The sequence below is a fragment of the Hyperolius riggenbachi genome, chromosome 4, assembly GCF_040937935.1.
Source record: "Hyperolius riggenbachi isolate aHypRig1 chromosome 4, aHypRig1.pri, whole genome shotgun sequence".
NCBI classification, from domain to species: Eukaryota; Metazoa; Chordata; class Amphibia; order Anura; family Hyperoliidae; genus Hyperolius; species Hyperolius riggenbachi.
The window spans coordinates 201,898,565-201,916,808 of record NC_090649.1 but is presented as its reverse complement, the minus strand read 5'-3'; the positions used below and the strand labels follow the sequence as shown (position 1 = coordinate 201,916,808).

Sequence of the window (18,244 nt, the reverse complement as noted above, 5' to 3'; positions counted from 1 at the left end):
GTATTGAGTCGGGACAGTGTTGAGGGCATTGAGCTGGACTGATTCATTTTTCCTACACTATACAGCCTGGTGTTAGCTGTGTAAAAACAAAAGTGTAGGATTGTACTGTATATGTAATTATAAACTGTATAGTTTTTAAGGTTTTTTTTGTGGATTAAGCGCAGAGCTACTATAGTCATTGTGACTAAACGCGTGTATCTTAAAATAAGCAATGCCACTATAAACATTTTATTTGCCCGTTAGTCCCAGCTATCACAACATTTAAATTATGGCCCTAGTACAATGTATGGGGATAATGTATTTGGAAATAAATAAGTCTATACAAATATTTGTCTTTGGTTAGGTGTGTACTACAGCAATGCAAATGTCTCCTTCAAGTTACATTTCAGCAATATGCATCTTACTTGGGATCAAGCTTATGATCCTTAAAGGAAAACTAACAAAACTGATATGGAGGCTGCCATATTTATTTCCTTTTAAAACCATACCAGTTGCCTGGCTATCCTGCTGATCCTCTGCCTCTAAAGGTGCGTACACACATGCGACTATAGTCATTTGAAACGATCGTTCCCCGATCGTTTGAAAAAAAAAGCAGCCAACGACCATGAAGTCTAACGACGGATGAGCTAGATCGTTCAAAACGAATTACCTAGCTTGACGGATTTTTCCCAACGACGATCGTTTGCAAAAGTAGTACATTGTTGGAAACGGTCGTTCGTACTAGGCTTGACATGCGCATTTCACTATTTCGCCATGGAAATTTTCATTTTTATGCGCAGGCGCAATAGTTACTTTTACGTGATGTAACGTTCGTTCTAACGATCTGATCGTTACACACCTTTTAAAACTAACTTTACTTAGGTCGTTCTTTCATCAATTAAAAGTTCGTTCGTCCTTGACAACGAACGATCATTGTCGCATGTGTGTACGTAGTTTAATACTTTTAGCCATAGACCCTGAACAAGCATGCACAGATGTTACGGACATTAAGGCTGCTTTCACAGTGAGACGTTACAGGCGCACGTTAGTGCAGCCTGTAACGCAGCCCACCGCACAGAAAAAAAAAAAAAAAAAAAAAAAAAAAAAAAAAAAAAAAAAAATCAATGGGCTGTTCACAGTGCCCACAGTACTGTTCACAGTGCCCACGTTGCGTTACATTGTATCGCTTCACGTTATTTTAAAGTGCTGCATGCTGTGCGTTCTACGTGGCTAAGCCGCGTTCGACTGTTTGCACATGCTCAGTAGTACCGGAGGAGGACTCCCCCCTCCCCCCCCCCCCCCCCCCCGGCCAGGCACATGGCTAATTAATATTCACTGCTCCGTGCAGCGATTGGCCGGCGGAACCACGTGAAGCCACATGCGTCCAAGAGTACACATCACGGCATCACAGGACGTGTGAAGAGCCGCTCAACGCGGCTCAATGTAACGTCCAGCTACAACCCCACTATGCGTTGCGTTAGGTGAACGTTATGCGACCCTAACGTGGCATCTAACGCAAAGTCTTAGTGGGAAAATAGCCTTACAGATCTGACAGGATTAGTCCCATGCTTGTTTCTGGTGTTATTCAAACACTACGGCAGCCAAATAGATCAGCAGGGCTGCCAGGCAACTGGTATTTTTTTTTAAAAGGCAATATGTCAGCCTCCTATTTCTTTTCACTACAGTTGTCCTTTAAAAAGAACAACTATCGTGAAAAATGTATAAAAAGATTAAAATAGATGTGTTTTAGTTCTACATTTGTCCCACAGTAAAATGCACTATAAGTTTTTTGATGATATCACTAATGATCCAATCTTTTTCATCCAATCTTACCATTTCTATCTAATATAAGGGAACTGCCTATAGTATCCAATTAATATATTTCATCAGTTTACTCTTCAACTACATAGATTTGGTAAGATTGGATGAAAAATATTGGATCATTAGTGGTCACCCTTACAGTAGTCAGTACAAGTCGACAGATTTTAGACTAGTCCATCTTATTGGGAATTTGAGGTATTTTATTATTTTCAAACAATCCCTGGAAACCCTTTACAGTGGTGCTGGAAAGCCAGTTTCCTCCTGCGCACACTATTCTGGCAGCTGGATTGTGCCACTGCTATCCAGAGAGCGCCTTCGAAACAGGAACTCCCGAGAATCTCCCATGAGAAGATTTAGAAGTCCAAATTCTGTCACATTTCTACTGTCCACTGACAGTAACATAGGGGACACCATTATAGTGCGTTTTACTATGTGACAAAATGTATAACTAACACCTGTATTTTAAAGGTTACTTTTTTGTGATGTGGTCCTTAACCTCTTGACGACCAGCTAACGCCGATTGGCGTAAACTGGTCGTCTGCGGGTTACCATGGAAATGGCCGCTCGATCGAGCGGCCTTTTCATGTCAGTTCACGGAGGGCGTCTCCCGTGAACAGCTGGAGAGCCGCCGATCGCGGCTCGCCGGCAAAATGTAAACACGCGGGGAAGAAATCCCCGCTGTTTACATTATACGCCTCTGCTGCGCAGCAGCGCCGTAGGGCAGATCGGCGATCCCCGGCCTCTGATTGGCCGGGGATCGCCGGCATCTGATAGGCGGAAGCCTATCCTTCAATGCGCAGGACGGAACTCCGTCCTGCGCATTACGGAGAGAGGAAGGGAGGGAGGTAAGGAGGCAGAGGGCGGAAATGGCTGCGGAGGGGGCTTTGAGGAGCCCCCCCCCCCCGCAAAACGCAGATGGCCGGCGGCGATCAGACCCCCCCGGCAGGACATCCCCCTAGTGGGGAAAAAAGAGGGGGGGGGGGGGGGGAAGTCTGATCGCCCTGGCATAATACTGATCTGTGCTGCGGGCTGGAGAGCCCACGCAGCACAGATCAGGCAAATCACCCCTGGTCGGCAAGTGGTTAAAGGGAACCTGAACTGTAAAAAAAAAAAAAAAAAGTTTTACTTACCAGGGACATCTACCAGCCCCCTGTAGCCATCCTGTGCCCTCAGTCAAGCTATTGCAGACATCAAGTACATTTTTACACGTTACGGCTGTAATGAATAAAGTTTTACGCATTACACCCGTAACACGTAAAATGTGCTTGTTGAGGTCTGCAATAGCTTCCTGCACCGGCAGGGATGCGTAAAAATGTACACATGGCAGCCAAAAACAAAACTAGCTGGCAGCGGGGGACCAGAGGAGCCATGAGTGACTGTGAGGGCACAGGATGGCTGCAGTGGGCTGGTAGATGCCCCAGGTAAGTAAAACTTTTTTTTTTTACAATTAAGGTTCCCTTTAACTGCAGGGGAGTCAGAATATTTAAAATGTGTCTCCAAGTGTTAAACTCCCACAAGGGCTCAGAGACGCAAGGACTGCTAGTCAAGCCAGGATATCACAATATATAGGTTTGGAGTCAGAAAATTAAAGGAGGTAACCCATGCAAGCATTCATAGTCTTACAGGAAGTCCTCGCTTTGTACTTTAGTCCACAAGCGGTCATCATTGTTAGACACCGGATCAGATACCTTAAAAAAAAAAAAAATTTCACCAACCATTACCACATATTACAAATCAGTACGTAGTAGGAACAAATATGTTAAAGCACTGAGTCGAGAACACATTAACTTGGGCATTTTGCAAAGCCCATCCAAAGTAAAGATTAGTCAAACAGGAAAAAGGGACTGTTAGTATTAAGTGTATGGAGAGCCCAGACAGTTTGGAAAAAGTGATGACTGAGGGAAGCAGGCCAAACACACCACACTGGAAATGCAGTTTTTAAAAGCAAGACATCCACAGCAGTGCTAAACTAAGCACTAGATCTGCTGTCAAAATTGTGTGTGAAGCTTGCCTTTAAAAATTTACTACAAAAAAAAAACCAAAAACAAATCCTAAACACCGTATTTTTCAGGCTATTGTACCCTTCAAAACGCAGCAGGTGGTCTTACCTATCCATGCGCTCTGGCAGGGCAGCCTCAGCGCGATCCCCGCATCTTCCCTCTATTTCTGGAACTTGGGACAGCGGGGCAGCCTGAGCACAATCTCTGCACCTCCCCCTTAACCTCCAGCATCTGCGGTGGTGGGGCAGCCTGAGCATGGTCCCAGCATCTCTTAATCTGAAGAACTTGCAGTAGGGCAGAAGAGGGGCAATCACAGCGCTAGCTGCAGTTGCTGTCAGGAGTCCCAGTGCCTCTTGTACTTGCATAGCACATCATGAAGAGGCGCTGGTAAACAAGTCTAGAGGCATCGGGACTCCTGACAGCGGCTGCGGCTAGCGCTGGAATTGCCCCACTTCTTCAAGTTCAGAAGATTAAGAGGGGAGGATGCGGGGACCACACTCAGGCTGCCCTGCCGTCGCAAGTTAAAAAGGCAAGAGGGAGATGAGGGGATCGCGCTCAGACTGCCCCACCGCTGTAAGTCCCAGAGTCTAAGAGACGCCCTACACCAAGAAGCCCATCGCATCAGGAGAAGGAGGACACAGGACAGCTGGATAGGTGAGATCATCCACCCTTTAGTTGTGATGTTTAGTTAGTGTTACTGGTGGGGAAGCAGGAATTAGTTTAATGTATTATAGTTTAGTGATACTAGTGAGGGAAGCAAGAGTCAGTTTAATGTAGTTTAGTTGGTGGGGAAAGCAGAAGTTAGTTTAGTAAACTGGTGAGGTAAGAAGGGGTTAGTTTAAAGAAATGTAGTCTTACTGGTGATGGCATCAGGTGTTAGTGTAATGTAGTGCATAGTTACTGGCGAGGCATCAGGGGTTAGTGTGAGGTACTTAGTCTATCTAGTGGGGGCATCAGGGGTTAGTGTAGCTTAGACAGAGACAGCTTGGGGGGGGGGGGAGGGGTCTTCAAGACGCCCCTGCACTATAGATGCACCAGGTTTAGTGTATTTTTTTCCCCAGATTCTTGCCCTCTAAACCTACGTGCATCTTATAGTCCGGAGCGTTTTATAGTCCAAAAAAATACGGTAGCTATTCCTTAGTTTTTAACTTCTTAATGACCATGTCGATGAGCCTGCTAGGTTATAGCTCCATGACAGCCCACACCTTCTACAGTAATGTGCTGATAGTAGTAAACACGGTCGACATAGCAGACGGTCGACATAGCAGATGTGCAGTAGAGTGTGAGATGCTGACAACAGTCAGCGATGGGCCGAAAGGCAAGGAGGTGTGGTTTCTAGGGATGACCAATGAGATGCAAATTATCTCTTGTTGCCTTCAAATGTATGTAAAGGTTATGCAGCTTGAACTTGGACCAATAAAAAAAAACTGACAGGAAGTTACTTTGATTAGTTCATTTTCAAGCTGCATATAATTTACATGAAATCTGAATGCAAGGAGAAATTATTTGCATCTCATTAGTTTCAAAAGGGAAAGAAGTTAACGCCCCAAGCACCACTGCATTAGCCACTGACCCTCCACAATGGTGTATGAACTGTGCCTGAAAGGAGAAAAAAAACTTCAATACTGGCAGAAAAGAGCTGGAAACCAGTTTACAGCTAGGCGGGCGCTTTGTAAAACCTAGCACTTTTAGTTAAAAATAAAATTATATACTGCATAATTTATAATGCATTAGGAAGAAATGGCCCCTTATCCCTAAGCGTGATCAGCTTCACCATTAAGCTAATGATGAGGGAACCCTTTGTAGAATGACTGTAAACAGATCATTTTTACCATTTGTCCACCGGTTCTAGATGTAAACCTGGCTTCAGGGGCATAAAGAGCTAGTATACATATTCAGCAGTGCACAATGTGGCTAACCACAGTTACACAATCTGAAATACCGAAAATACCTTCTGCTTTTTATAAAGGCAAACACTAAGCATTGCTTATTAGTAGGAGGGCTTTTCGGTGTCTTTTAGTCCCCTATATTTTCCTAGCAATTTTGGGTCTTCATGAGCCTCTTAGGTACTCCCTTAGATTGGCAATTGTCATCTTGTTAACACAATTCCATTACAGCTTTCAAAATGGAATTAAAAATTGCCAAGGTGCAGGATTCTACTTAAAAAAATGTAAGACATTACGCAATAGGAGTATCCAAGAGATTTATGGAAATTGCAGGGGAAGGGTATTTTTTATAAAGATAATCTTTAAAAGCATATTTGTAAGCAATGGTGGGGGTGATTAAAAAAGTTTTCATAACTTTGAAGTGACAATTAATGAATCATGGAGTGCTTACATCAAAACCAAGAATTATCTTACCTCTGTTAAGGTCTTCTGGATGATACTATACATTAAGGGACTGCCAGACACTTGAAGTGATCCTCTACCTGTATGGTGGTTGGGGGGGGGAGGAAAAAAAAATGACATTATGTCAAGCAGAAAGGCTTCCCAAAGCCTTTGTCAAATCATGAAATCTCAGAGCACTGCCCATGCCTATTGTGCATACAGTGACTTAAAAAGTGGGTACAGACAGAAACCTTGTTTATAAAATAGCTTTCCAAAAACACATAAAAATAAAAAATATTAAGTGAAAGTGAATGCCAAGTGTATGCCTCCATCTGTGTGTGTGTTTTAGTAACTTTTCACTCTTTGGGTAATTTTGGCTGCTAACATTCTGTCACAGAATGGTTAACATTCACTATGGCTGCATCATCATCATCATCATCATCATCATCCCAACTGCAGCCACAACACCATAGTTACCGACACACTAGTCACTGGGCAAGTTTGAGCAGGCTGAAGCAGGTCATTGGTATGGCCCTGGCCATGGAAGCACGTATTCATTACTGGTCATTTATCTAGTGCCAACATTTTCCGCAGCACTTTACAGAGCATGCAGTCTTGTATATATGCAATAACCCACAGGGATCCCCACCATCTTCTTAAAAACAGCTGTGTGCGCTTGAGAAAGGACTGAGCATCCAAAAGCCACGTGTCACGTTCGACCGGATACTCGCTTTTATGCTGTAATTTGAGATGGATTATTGAGTTATTTCTACATGTGACTCCAGGGATTTGATCCCTTGCACATAGATTCCATTGGTGCTGGATTGCTTGTTTATATATACTGCATGCATGCAGATCCTAACCTAGCTCACAATGGAATCCATACCATAGTCCTATATCCATTGTAGTCTAAGGCCAATTTAGGGGAAGCCAATTTACTTATATGTATGTTTTTGGGATGTGGGAGGAAAGCGAAGTGCCAGAGGAAACCCACACAGACATACAGCATACAAACTCCGTGCAGGTAATGGCCTGGCTGTGATTAGAACCAGGGGCCCAGCACTGCAAGCCTAGAGTGCTATCCAGTACTCCACCGTGAAATGCATTTACATCAAAAAAAGTTTGTGAGAATAAATGAATGAATATCCTACCTTGTACAGCAGCATCCAGACTGATGTAAGCTATAGTTTTCAAATGCAGCGTTGAAAGGTATCCCTGCGAGAGAAAAAGCAACCATTTTTGTGACAGAAATACAATTTCTACTTTGGTCTAGCAATAATGAAAATATAAACCTTTAGGCTACATTCACCGTGGTACTTTATAGTCCTGCATTAATAAAGGTCTTATAATGCAGTTTACCGCACTGCAATGTTAAGGCTATGCGACATTCGCGTTGCATTGTAAATGTTGCGTTATGGTAACGCACTGCTCTAAACACTGATGTTAACAGATACAGGGAAGCATACTTTTCAGTGCCTGTATTCTTCACTGTATCTACTGTATGCAGCTTTGCAATTTTGCATTGCGACTAATGTTGCATCCCAACATCTTACTGTGAACCTAGCCGTAGTGAATTGAACAGCAACATCTTTAGTAGCCTTACCTCTAGCCACTCCGTTGCACCCACAGCTCCAAAATCCCCAGCACTCCAGCTTGCAAAAACAATGCTGCGTCTTGGTCGATAGCCACCTACAAAGAAGAGAAAACAACAAACACTTAGGGTCCTTTTACACTTAATCAGTTGCTCTCAGTTCAAACGGAAAGAAAAACTGATTTTCAAAGTAAGTCCCATGTTTTCCTATGGCACCTTTCACACTTAAAGGGAACCAGAGATGAACGATTCACACAAAACAATATCAGTTGATAGCTTGTAAAGAATAAATGCTCTACCTGATAATTTCGCCACTCTGGTGTGCCTTTTTGAGTTTTTTTTTTATCCATTATTGCTCCAGGAAATATCCAATATGGCCGCCGGCTCATATCTCTTCTGCTTCCAGGTTATAAACTGTTCTGGATGTGCTGTCTAGCCTCTGAGACTATAGACAAGCAGGGCTGCTGCAGCCTTTCATCTGTCTGCTTTCAACTTTATTATTCTGGTATGCTGTGTGGCTGCCTGTAGGAAGTGTCTCTCATAGAAATGAAACTGCATACAGAAGATAATGAATGGCTGCACACTGCACACAGATACACTTGTCTGTTTCAGAGCTTCTTTCTTGGCAGAAGCAGCCCCTCCCATGTCAACAGCTCTGAGTAGGAAATTTGAGCCAGGAGGGGGCAGGCTTGGGCTTGAAAAGACTCCACAGAAGAGTGACTCAGCTATGATGATTCCAGGTCAAACCTAGACTGAATCAGTCGGTGGATTCTTATCACAGTTGATAACAGATAGATTAGACTGAGAAGAATAAAACTAAAAGCAAGATAGGTGTTTACTGTCATGTTCCCATTGATAAATGTAAAAATACATGAGGGCGCTTCGTCTCTGGTTCTCTTTAACGCGTTTTAACTGAAATCTTCTTCCCAATGCACTGCTATGGAAAAACGCTTAGGGCTCTTTCACATCAGAGCTTGCGTTGGAGAACGCTCAAAGCATGCGTTTTGTTGTATGCCTTTTACTGCGTTTTGATATGCGTTGCACTGCAATGAGTGTGCGTTTTTAATCCGTTTTCAATGCGTTACTGCACATAGAAAAACGCAGGTAATTTTTTTTTCTTTTAGTTGTCAACTTTCTACATTGTTCCTCTGTTGCATTCTGGGACTGATTGCCTGCGTTAACGGATTAAAAACGCGCATAGTGTGCGTTTTACATTGACTAACATTGTAACGCATAAAGCTAGCGTTGGCCGAAAAACTGCGCCTGGGTGCAGTGTAACGCAACGCACAAAAACGCAGCGTTATATGTGAAAGCTAAAATGAAAGTCTATGGACTTTCATTTCACCTTGGGTAACGCAAACTTTACCCTTTGCGTTGAAACGCAGAAAATCTGCCCTAATGTGAAAGAGCCCTTACTAACGCACACCAACTGATTAAGTGTAAAAGGGGCATCACGATTGAATTGGACACCTGTTCTCCATAACCTGGTGGCATGTTACCAAAATACACACATGCCATGTCACAAAGAACGGGTGGCGGGGAGATAAAGACTGGAGGAGAGAGTGTGCTGGCCAAGCAGGTGAATGGTGAGTGCACTCTGTAGAGGCCTCAGGGGAGCACTATTAGTTGGAGGGAGACCTCCTGGGGGAAGCGGGTCAGCATCCAGCTCTAAGGCCCCAGGAGGACTATACTTCTGCAAGCGTTCCAGAGGTGTTTTTTTTTTTTTTTGGTATGAGATCTCATGCTGAAATCTAAAAAAAAAAAAAAGGTAGCAGGAATAGATCCCTCTCTGATAAGATTCTGATCTGAGAAGGATCTATCTATTCTTCATTGTGTGCCCATCTACAGTATAAGTATGTTTTTTTTTTGTACCGTTTGCAGATTCACTCATGATAGCCCACTGGAAATGTTAAGAGATCTCCGAGATGTAGATGGGAGAAAATCAAGGCCATTGTACACAACAACGTCTATTAACCTCCCTGGCGTTCTATTAAAGATCGCCAGGAGGCAGCGCTATTTTTTAATTTATTTTTTTTTAATCATATAGCTAGCCTAGCGCTAGCTACATGATGCCCCCCTCCCTTCCGCATCCCTTCCACCCCTCCGATAGCTGCCGGCGCTGTAAGCCATAAGGAAATCCCGTTCTGAAACGGGATTCCTTTAGGGTTTCCCCAGTCGCGACGCACGTCGTGACGTCACAGGGAGACCCGATCCACCCCTCAGCGCTGCCTGGCACTGACTGGCCAGGCAGCGCACGGGGTCTCGCCTGGGGGGGGGGGGGCTCTGCATCGCGGCGGGGTCTGAAAGTCCTGGTCATGATTAACAAAGAAAAATTGGCAGGGGTGCTGCATTGCAGTCATCAAGCCCTCCAGTCCCTTGGGGCTCTTTCACACTAGGAGCTTATCCGTGCGTTTCGACGAATCGCTCGTAGGATGCGGTTAGTAAGGCAACGTGGCAGTCTATTTGACTTTTGTTACCTTTCACATTTCACGCTCCAGAGTGTTACATTGTAACGCATCTGAGAGCTTCATAATGTCCAGTGCTTTCCCTTCGGGTGAATTAGAACTACTGCCACTAATCAGTGTCGCCCCGCAATTTCCCGACCTCACACTGTAAGTCATAATGTGTGCACGAAAGAGTTTGTGCACGCGTTATGTAATAGGATATAGCCCTAAGGACAGCCATTACCTTTGCTGGGTAGACTTCTACACGAGGTCGACTTATATTTAAGGATATAGGGTATATTTTTTTTTTTTCTTTGCGGCTGGTATAATCTACAATTAACAACCTCTCTCCCATCTCATTTTGAAACAAACTGGTCAAACACAATCAGATGCAGTTGCTACTGATTCGGACTAGTCCAATGTCCATACATTACTGCAACAACATTTGGATGAAGTCAGAAAAATGTGCAATGCATCGATCATTTTCAATTGTGAACAAGTAACACTTGTGTAACTTTACAAGATTCTGCCACTGACAGCTCAGCACCATTAGTTTTGGAGTCTGAGCTATAAAACAATCCGTATACAGTGCATGTTGACAAATGTACCCCTAACCATCCTAACATTATTAATCCCCTGCCCCCATAACTGAGCCATACAACTCCCTCACACCCTTTCCTGCACCTTCCAAGTTATCAATTGCAACTAAAGCAAGTCCAGCACATATATTCGTTGTGTGGTTTTATTAGTTATGTGCTAGATACCAGTAGCCATCCCAAACAAACAGGGCTTACCACTGGTTCACACTGCAAGAGCTTATAATATACATTATAAAGAGTTCTTCAAATCAATAGTGCTTAAAAAGCTCTTGCAACATGAACCAGCCTTTCGCTAGCGATTTGTGGTAGGCCTTTATAAGCAGTTTCCCTGATCCTATACAATACATTAGAGTGGAAACTCTCCCAAAATGCTGCATGTCTAGCGAATGCCGCAATTGCTCCAGTGGTATCTGCTCCATTCAGTTACAAAGCGTTTTAGGAAATCACCAATTGAAAGCGATCCCAAAACGCTGCCAAAATGCTCTAATGAGTCCCAGCCCTTATGCATTTCTGTGCAGACTCACATCTGATGCCACCACACTATGAGAGGTCCGGTGAGATTATCTTAAATTCCACAGTGATTTCAGTGTAGATTTGCACAAGAGTTTAATTTGACTTTTTACTAGACAGGTTTGGCAGTCTGACAATTATGATCATCATTACCCTCACCCCCCAAAAATTATACATAAATAAAATCAACTTGCCTTCTTTAACCATTTGTTTTATCATTTGGGCAAGTTTGAGGAGTACGGATGTCCCAACACCTGCATTAGCAGCACCCTTGCCCCAGGAGTCTCTCTGAGCACCAACTACGACATAACGATCTGAAACGACAATATCCAAGACAGTCATGATAAACTTAGACACACCAGCATCAATGCCTAACACACACTCCTCTCTCTCTACCTGGTTCATCAAAGCCTTTGATAACACCAAATACATTCAGAATTTTCTTGTTAGCCATAATATTGTTCACTTCAAGCTTAATTTTATACGGGTCAGCAAGCTTGCAGCCCTTCCAACCATCAGGACATCCTTGTGGGCCATCAAGTTTCCTGCATTAAGAAAAATTTTGTTGTAATTAGCCAGACAGGTTTAACAAAAAAAAAAAAAAAAAAAAACACACACTTGATAGTAGTTCCACTAGCTACGTAGTGGCACAAGAGTCAAAGGGTTTTATACTTGGAATGCATTTGTAAGGGGGGAGGGGGGGGGGGGGTTCTGGGGGAGATTTTAAAGAAAAACAAAACAACATCCTTCAAGTGGTGTGCGTGCGTGTGCTTTTTTAAAGCGTGATGCGTCTTATGGTCCGGTGCGTCTTATGGTCTGAAAAATACAGTATTTCAAACCAGAAGTGGGCATTGAACCCAAGGTCGGCACAATTTGTCTTTACCAAAACTATGTAGCAGGTGGTTACAGCTTTATAAATAACAGTAACTAATATTTCAAATCTACCCCCCCCCCCCCCCCCCCCCCCCACACACACACACACATAATAAACCTGGTGTGTCCCTGGTGCAGTGGCATCTTATGGATCTTGTGCAGCTCCTATGTTTTTGGTTTTTTTTTTGTTTTTCTTTTAATGTGTGTTATTTATTTTAATCAGTATGTTATAATGAAGATGCAGAGGTTAGCACTTTATACTTCCCCCCCCCCCCCCTATGTAGAACTCAGCTGACAGGTACATGTGCCTGTAAATCACTTATTCAGCAGTAAGGCCTGGTGCACACCGGAGCGGTTCTGCAGCGTTTAACACGCTTGCAGGGGGAAAACTGCTTGGCTAATGAAAGTGAATGAGATGGTGCACACACACCAGAGCGGCTCGTCTTTTCCAGAAACGCAAACTCCCGGGCTGCAGCATTTTTTGGATTTCTGAGGCATTTCTGCCTCAATGTAAAGCATAGGAAAAACACAAACTGCTCTGAAAAACGCTACTTCAGAGCGGTTTGCCAGGTGTTTTTGTTACAGAAGCTGTTCAGTACAGCTTTAACAATTTGTGTAATCTGCTACACAGAAACGCATCCAAAACCGCTAGGCATGTTTAGAAATCCTCTCTAAACATGCCTAGAATCGCTCTGAAATCTGCTACCAAAACCACTAGCGTTTTGCAGATCTGCTAGAGGTTTTGGAGTGCACTAGGCCTAAGATAAAGACAAATGCAGTCTGATTCACCATAATGCTAACAGCACAGTGCAAATTGTGACCACGAATGCCTTACACTATGCCTTACCTGCATAGTGCTGGGCGCACATTGGGCAGGCTGTAATCTTCACATTGAGAGCTTTGGATGGAGGCTTCCGGAATGGCTGCTGCCAAGAAGTGTATTTTAATGCACATTGGGCAGGCTGTGATCTCTAAAGGAGAGTGGAGGATGTAGTCTACCGGAATGGCTGCAGCTGCTAAGCAGTGTAAAGGCAGAGTGCAAGGCGGCATTGGGCTTAGCGCTGACAGCCGGAGGAGAAGCTCCCAACAAGGCTGCAGCTGAGCGGTGCGCAGCCTTGTCAATCACATCTGCCCTCGCATGTGACTGGCCGCAATGGTCTCTCAGGTGGAACCACCGTGCCGTCATTGAGCCAATCATTGAACTCGCCGAGTAACAGCATACGATCTATGCTGTGCGCATGTGTTTACAAAGCAAGCTGGATATGACAGTACAGTTTATAAGAGAAAATAAAATGTAACCGAGGGAATGATATCAGGATTGGCTTCAGTCAGAGGAAGTCTAAATGGAAAATGCCAGGAACAGTTTCCTCTTACTATATAAAATTCACTGAAATTCTAAATGTGGACAGTACAATACGTGTTATGTAGGTATTTATCAACATATATGCGATTTGTTCCCAGATGGCATAAACAAAAAAAGTTAGCAGTCTTTATCATACCCAATCAGTGTTGTTCCATCCTTACTAGAAAGGGACTGAACTGGAATTTGAGGCAGGCCTGATGACTTGGATGGAGGGAACTGTGTATGGTTAAAGGATGGAAAGCCAGGTGTGAAAGGATCACCAGTACCAAAATGAGCCTGGAAAAATATCAATTGTAATGCAAAATTACCATCATTGCTTTAGTCACCCTTTATGTTCACTGCAGAAACTATGCAAGAGTCAAGACCATACTACAAAGCCTTTTATATAGTGATTCAATATTCACCTGCATAATATCTACTGACTAAAGACTACAGTAAGGCCCCATTTACACTTAATCAGTTGGTACGCTTTTTTTTCTCTTCTCCATAGCAGTGCATTATGAATAATCTTTCAGTTAAGTGTATAGTGTGAACAGGGCCATTGGGAAACATGGGCATTACTTTGAAAATCAGTTGTTCTTTCAGTTCTAACTTAACTGATTAAGTGTAAATGGGGCCTAAAGGTAAATTAAGATCCAATTTTTCACCAAAGCTTTGCTCGGTTTTCGATAGATCCAAATTTTCTTTTATTTTATTTTTTTCGATTTTTGGAGATTGGACATGTAGGAAATTTCAGACCAACTTTATCAAGAATTGTATGGTGTGTGATGGATTGTCATTTACTTGATGTACAGTTTCAATCAATTTTTTCTGAGCTTTCAATTTTATTTATGATTGGGGAAGAAAATGTGGCCACACACCATACAATTTTTTTTTTTAACTATCTGTTCAATTCAAGTATTGCAATCAATTTTTCTGACTGATTGTAACATTTCAAAAATATGACCAATGTACTACACACAAATGTTAAATTTTTCCCCAATTATGATAAAAAAAATTACTGGAAACTGAGAAAATTGCTAGGGTGTGTATATTATAAATGGACCACCACACACAAATCTTTAAAAAAAAAAAAATTTGAAGAAAAAAATTCTACCATTCCAGATCGATTAAAGAGAACCAGAGGTGGGGTTCTAGGAATGAAATTCCCATACAGAGGCTGGGTCTGCCTAAAGAGCCCAGCCTCTGTTGCTAGATTCCCCCTAAGCCCCCCCTGCGCTCGGCGAGACCCCAAAATTCACAGCCGCACTGCCGACACTGAGCGTGTCAGCAGCAGCTGAGTTTACCTTTGTAATGCCAGTCTCCGCTCTCCCCCGCCTCCTGCATCGCTCCGGTCCACGCCCCTTGCCTCCACGCTGATTGGAGGGAAGGGACACGGGTGGGGACCGAAGCTCTGCAGGAGGTGGGGGAGAGCGGAGACTGATGTTACAAAGGTAAACACAGCGAATTGGGGGAGCTTAGGGGGAATCTAAATAGCAACAGAGGCTGGGCTCTTTAGGCAGACCCATCCTCTGTATTGGGATTTCATTCCTAGAACCCCACCTCGGGTTCTCTTTAAGGGGAAAAAAAAAAAGGAAATCCGATCAGTTCAGTCAAAAAATAAATAAAAAAAATAAATAGATTTTTTGAGAGATCCAATCATATTTATAGATTTGCCGTAAAACCTGATTATTTTATTGTATCGTGTGGCCACCTTAAGGGTCAACAGTGTTGCACCAAACTAATAATAATAGTATCTGAAAGAGAGAGGGCCCTCATAGCAAAAATCTGGTCAATATAAAATAAATTCACAAAAAGTGGTGAGCATATATGCGGGATAGTTTGAGTATTAGCATCACAATGTTCTTAAACATATGTACAATGCAAGTACTGCAAATAAGCTAATACAGTACAATACTACAATCTAATAAAAACACAATGGCTTTAATTCATCAAGCATTACTGCATGAGGTAATACTGCAAACAGCTGATTTTACAGAGCAATTTGTAAAGCAAGCGGGGGGGGGATGGGGGGTGTCGGAGGAGAAGAAGCAAGTGAGGAGAGGGACCTATGGTCAGCAGCTACGAGGGGGGGGGGGGGGGGGGGATTGGCTTGTTGGGGCGGCGGGAGAGGAATGGAGTTAGTGATAGCCAGATGTTTTCTCCTGAGGATGGATGGATGGATGGATGGATGGTGGGGGGGGTGGGGGTGGATTTTGGGGTTGTGTGGTGTGGGTGGCATGCGTAGTGCGTGTGTGGGGGTGTGTGTCCCTTCAGACGTTTAACCCTTTTTAAAGTTCCTGTCGGAAGATACGGAGAAGCAGGTGGTATAATCATCGAATCATGGCATGTTTAAGCTTTCTTGGAAGTTCATCTAAACTGCAGCAATAAAATAAAATGGTAGCCTCCCTGGCGTTCAATTTCCCCAGGATTTCTGTGCAAAAAGTGGTTCAATTAATTTTCATAACTTTTTCCTGTAACTTACCAAAATGTGTCAAGCATAGGTCTAGTACACTGGGAAAGCCAGGGTCAGCACTTCCATAGAAGCAAAGAGGGCAACTGCTCCAGGGCCCCCCACATCCATAGGAGCCCCCATGTGTCCCCTTTCACCTCAGATGGCAGCTGGCCAGATAACCCCACGCACTCCCTCCATTGTGGCTGCCAACCAGATCTCCCCCTTGCTGGTCGGTCCCCCCCCCCCCCCCCCGCAGCAAAGGCAGTGAGAGATACACACACCTCCTGAACGATCCAGGCGATGCAGCTCCTGTCCATCTTTAAACCTAGAAGCAGGAAGTGAGGGACAGTAACTACAGGGGAGACAGGCAGGTGCTGCATCGTTCCAGGAGGAGTGTGTGCATCTCCCACTGCCTTTGCTACACTGGAGGGGGTGTTGAGTGCATGTGTGTGTCTGGGGGTCAGAAGAAGTGAGCGAGGGGGTAGCCCAGGTTACTTTTGCCCCAGAGCCCCATTGTAGCTAGAACTGTCCCTAAGAAAAGCCCTTATGTGATTGGGAGCAAGCAGAGACGCTGCAGCGGCATGCCCCTCCTCCCAGTCTATGTAATGAATGACCGCCTTCTCCCCCCTGTCTGCAGTGCAGAGCCCTACCTTCCTCTCATGTGTGTAGCCTCTCTCCGCCGCCCTCCCTCCCTTCTTCCCCCGTCTGTACAGCAACCCCCCCCGGGAATTGATCCTCCTCCTTGCACCCCTCCACCCCCTGCCTGGGAATTCATCCTCCCCCACACCCCCTGCCTGGAAATTGATTCCCCCCCCCCCTCGCTAGCAATAGCCCTCCCTTCTGTATAGTAATCCCTGGCCAGTCTCCCCCGCTCTTCCTCACTGTATAGCGTGGGTCTTGTACTGTAAATACTTACGGATCCTCTCGAGCCTCTCTGTCCCTTGATCGCACGCCATCTCTTGCCACTGCAGCACCAGTCTTCTCTGTTCGGGACACAGTGACACGGCTGGGTGACTTAGATCGCTGCCCAGTGTGCTGGCAGGCATCCAGCAGTCTTAGGGAAACTCTTCTAAGTAAAAAAAGTGGAGCCAGCAGAGCAGATAAGCTAGAAAGCTCCCTGGCTGCAAGGACGAGTGTAGCTTGTCCTTACCGCTTTCATTTTTGCTGGACGAGTCACACTCGTCCTTACCGCTAGGGAGGAGAAGAAAGACTAATGGACAGATTCAGAGGGAGCAGAGGGATGCCTCTAAAAAACACAAAATGCGGTATTTTGACTTAAAAAAAAAAAAAAAAAAAAAATTAACAGCCTTTGATGAATTGAAGCCAATGGCCTTAAAGCGGTATAAAACCTTGACATAATATTCAATAAAAAAAGTTTTTTTTTATATGCCATACAGTTATCATATCCGCATTTGTGCATAGGTATTATTCATTTAGAAATTCTGCATTCCCAAAAGTACAGTTTTTTGCTTTGTGAGCTGACTTTGCATTTTATTCATAACTGGTTTTATTCATTATGTATTCATTTATTCAGTATGTTTTCATGAGAATTCCAATTTTTGGTAATGTACCGCACATTTTATGACCTTATTTACCACATGCGGAAAATGACTAAAATCTACCAGAATAGCAAACTGTTTTACCGCCTAGGTGGTATTTTTCCACATGCGGTAAAAGCAAACGGAAAGCATATCAGAATTGAGGCCAATGTGTTACAAAATAGAGTAAATAAAATTAGTAAACAAAGATGAAATCGTGATACATTGTCAAACACTCCAAAACACGTTACACCTACTCCCCACACTCGCTCACTGCAGTGAGTACAAATATATTGGTGTTAAAGTGCACTGGTGAAGAAGAAAATAAAATCCCAAAACAAGCAAATGGATAAACCTATGTAAGAACGTGCAAAAGTATGCAAACACTGCAGCTAGAGAGGAAAAAAACTGCATGCATGTAAACGAGATATAAAAACAGTTTACAGTAGGCAAAGGAGCTATAGGTGGATAAATTAAATCTGTCATCTATTCCTTTACCTATTGTGGAGATTTAGCCATTTTTGCAGGGTTTTTACACAGATTTTATAATGTTTGTGTAGTTTAGGGATTTTATTTTTCATTTTCACCAGTGCACTTTAAAAGGGAAGGTTCAGGGAGGGTGGGTAAAAAATATCAATTTCCACTTACCTGGGGCTTCCTCCAGCCCGTGGCAGGCAGGAGGTGCCCTCGCCGCCGCTCCGCAGGCTCCCGGTGGTCTCCAGTGGCCGACCCGACCTGGCCAGGCCGGCTGCCAGGTCGGGCTCT

At 43.9% G+C, this 18,244-nt stretch overlaps 1 protein-coding gene across 1 annotated transcript in view; it reads right to left on the bottom strand.

Annotated features, from left to right (window-relative positions):
- TFRC (transferrin receptor) overlaps positions 1-18,244 on the bottom strand; it is a 79,883-nt gene that overhangs the window by 20,083 nt on the left and 41,556 nt on the right. Inside the window, exons 9-15 of the mRNA XM_068281235.1 lie at positions 13,644-13,783; positions 11,668-11,816; positions 11,466-11,585; positions 7,731-7,816; positions 7,279-7,342; positions 6,161-6,228; positions 3,424-3,488 (exon numbers count right to left, since the gene is read on the bottom strand). Of these exons, the coding sequence (XP_068137336.1) occupies positions 3,424-3,488; positions 6,161-6,228; positions 7,279-7,342; positions 7,731-7,816; positions 11,466-11,585; positions 11,668-11,816; positions 13,644-13,783 (692 nt within the window). The remainder of the gene's footprint in view (positions 1-3,423; positions 3,489-6,160; positions 6,229-7,278; positions 7,343-7,730; positions 7,817-11,465; positions 11,586-11,667; positions 11,817-13,643; positions 13,784-18,244) is intronic.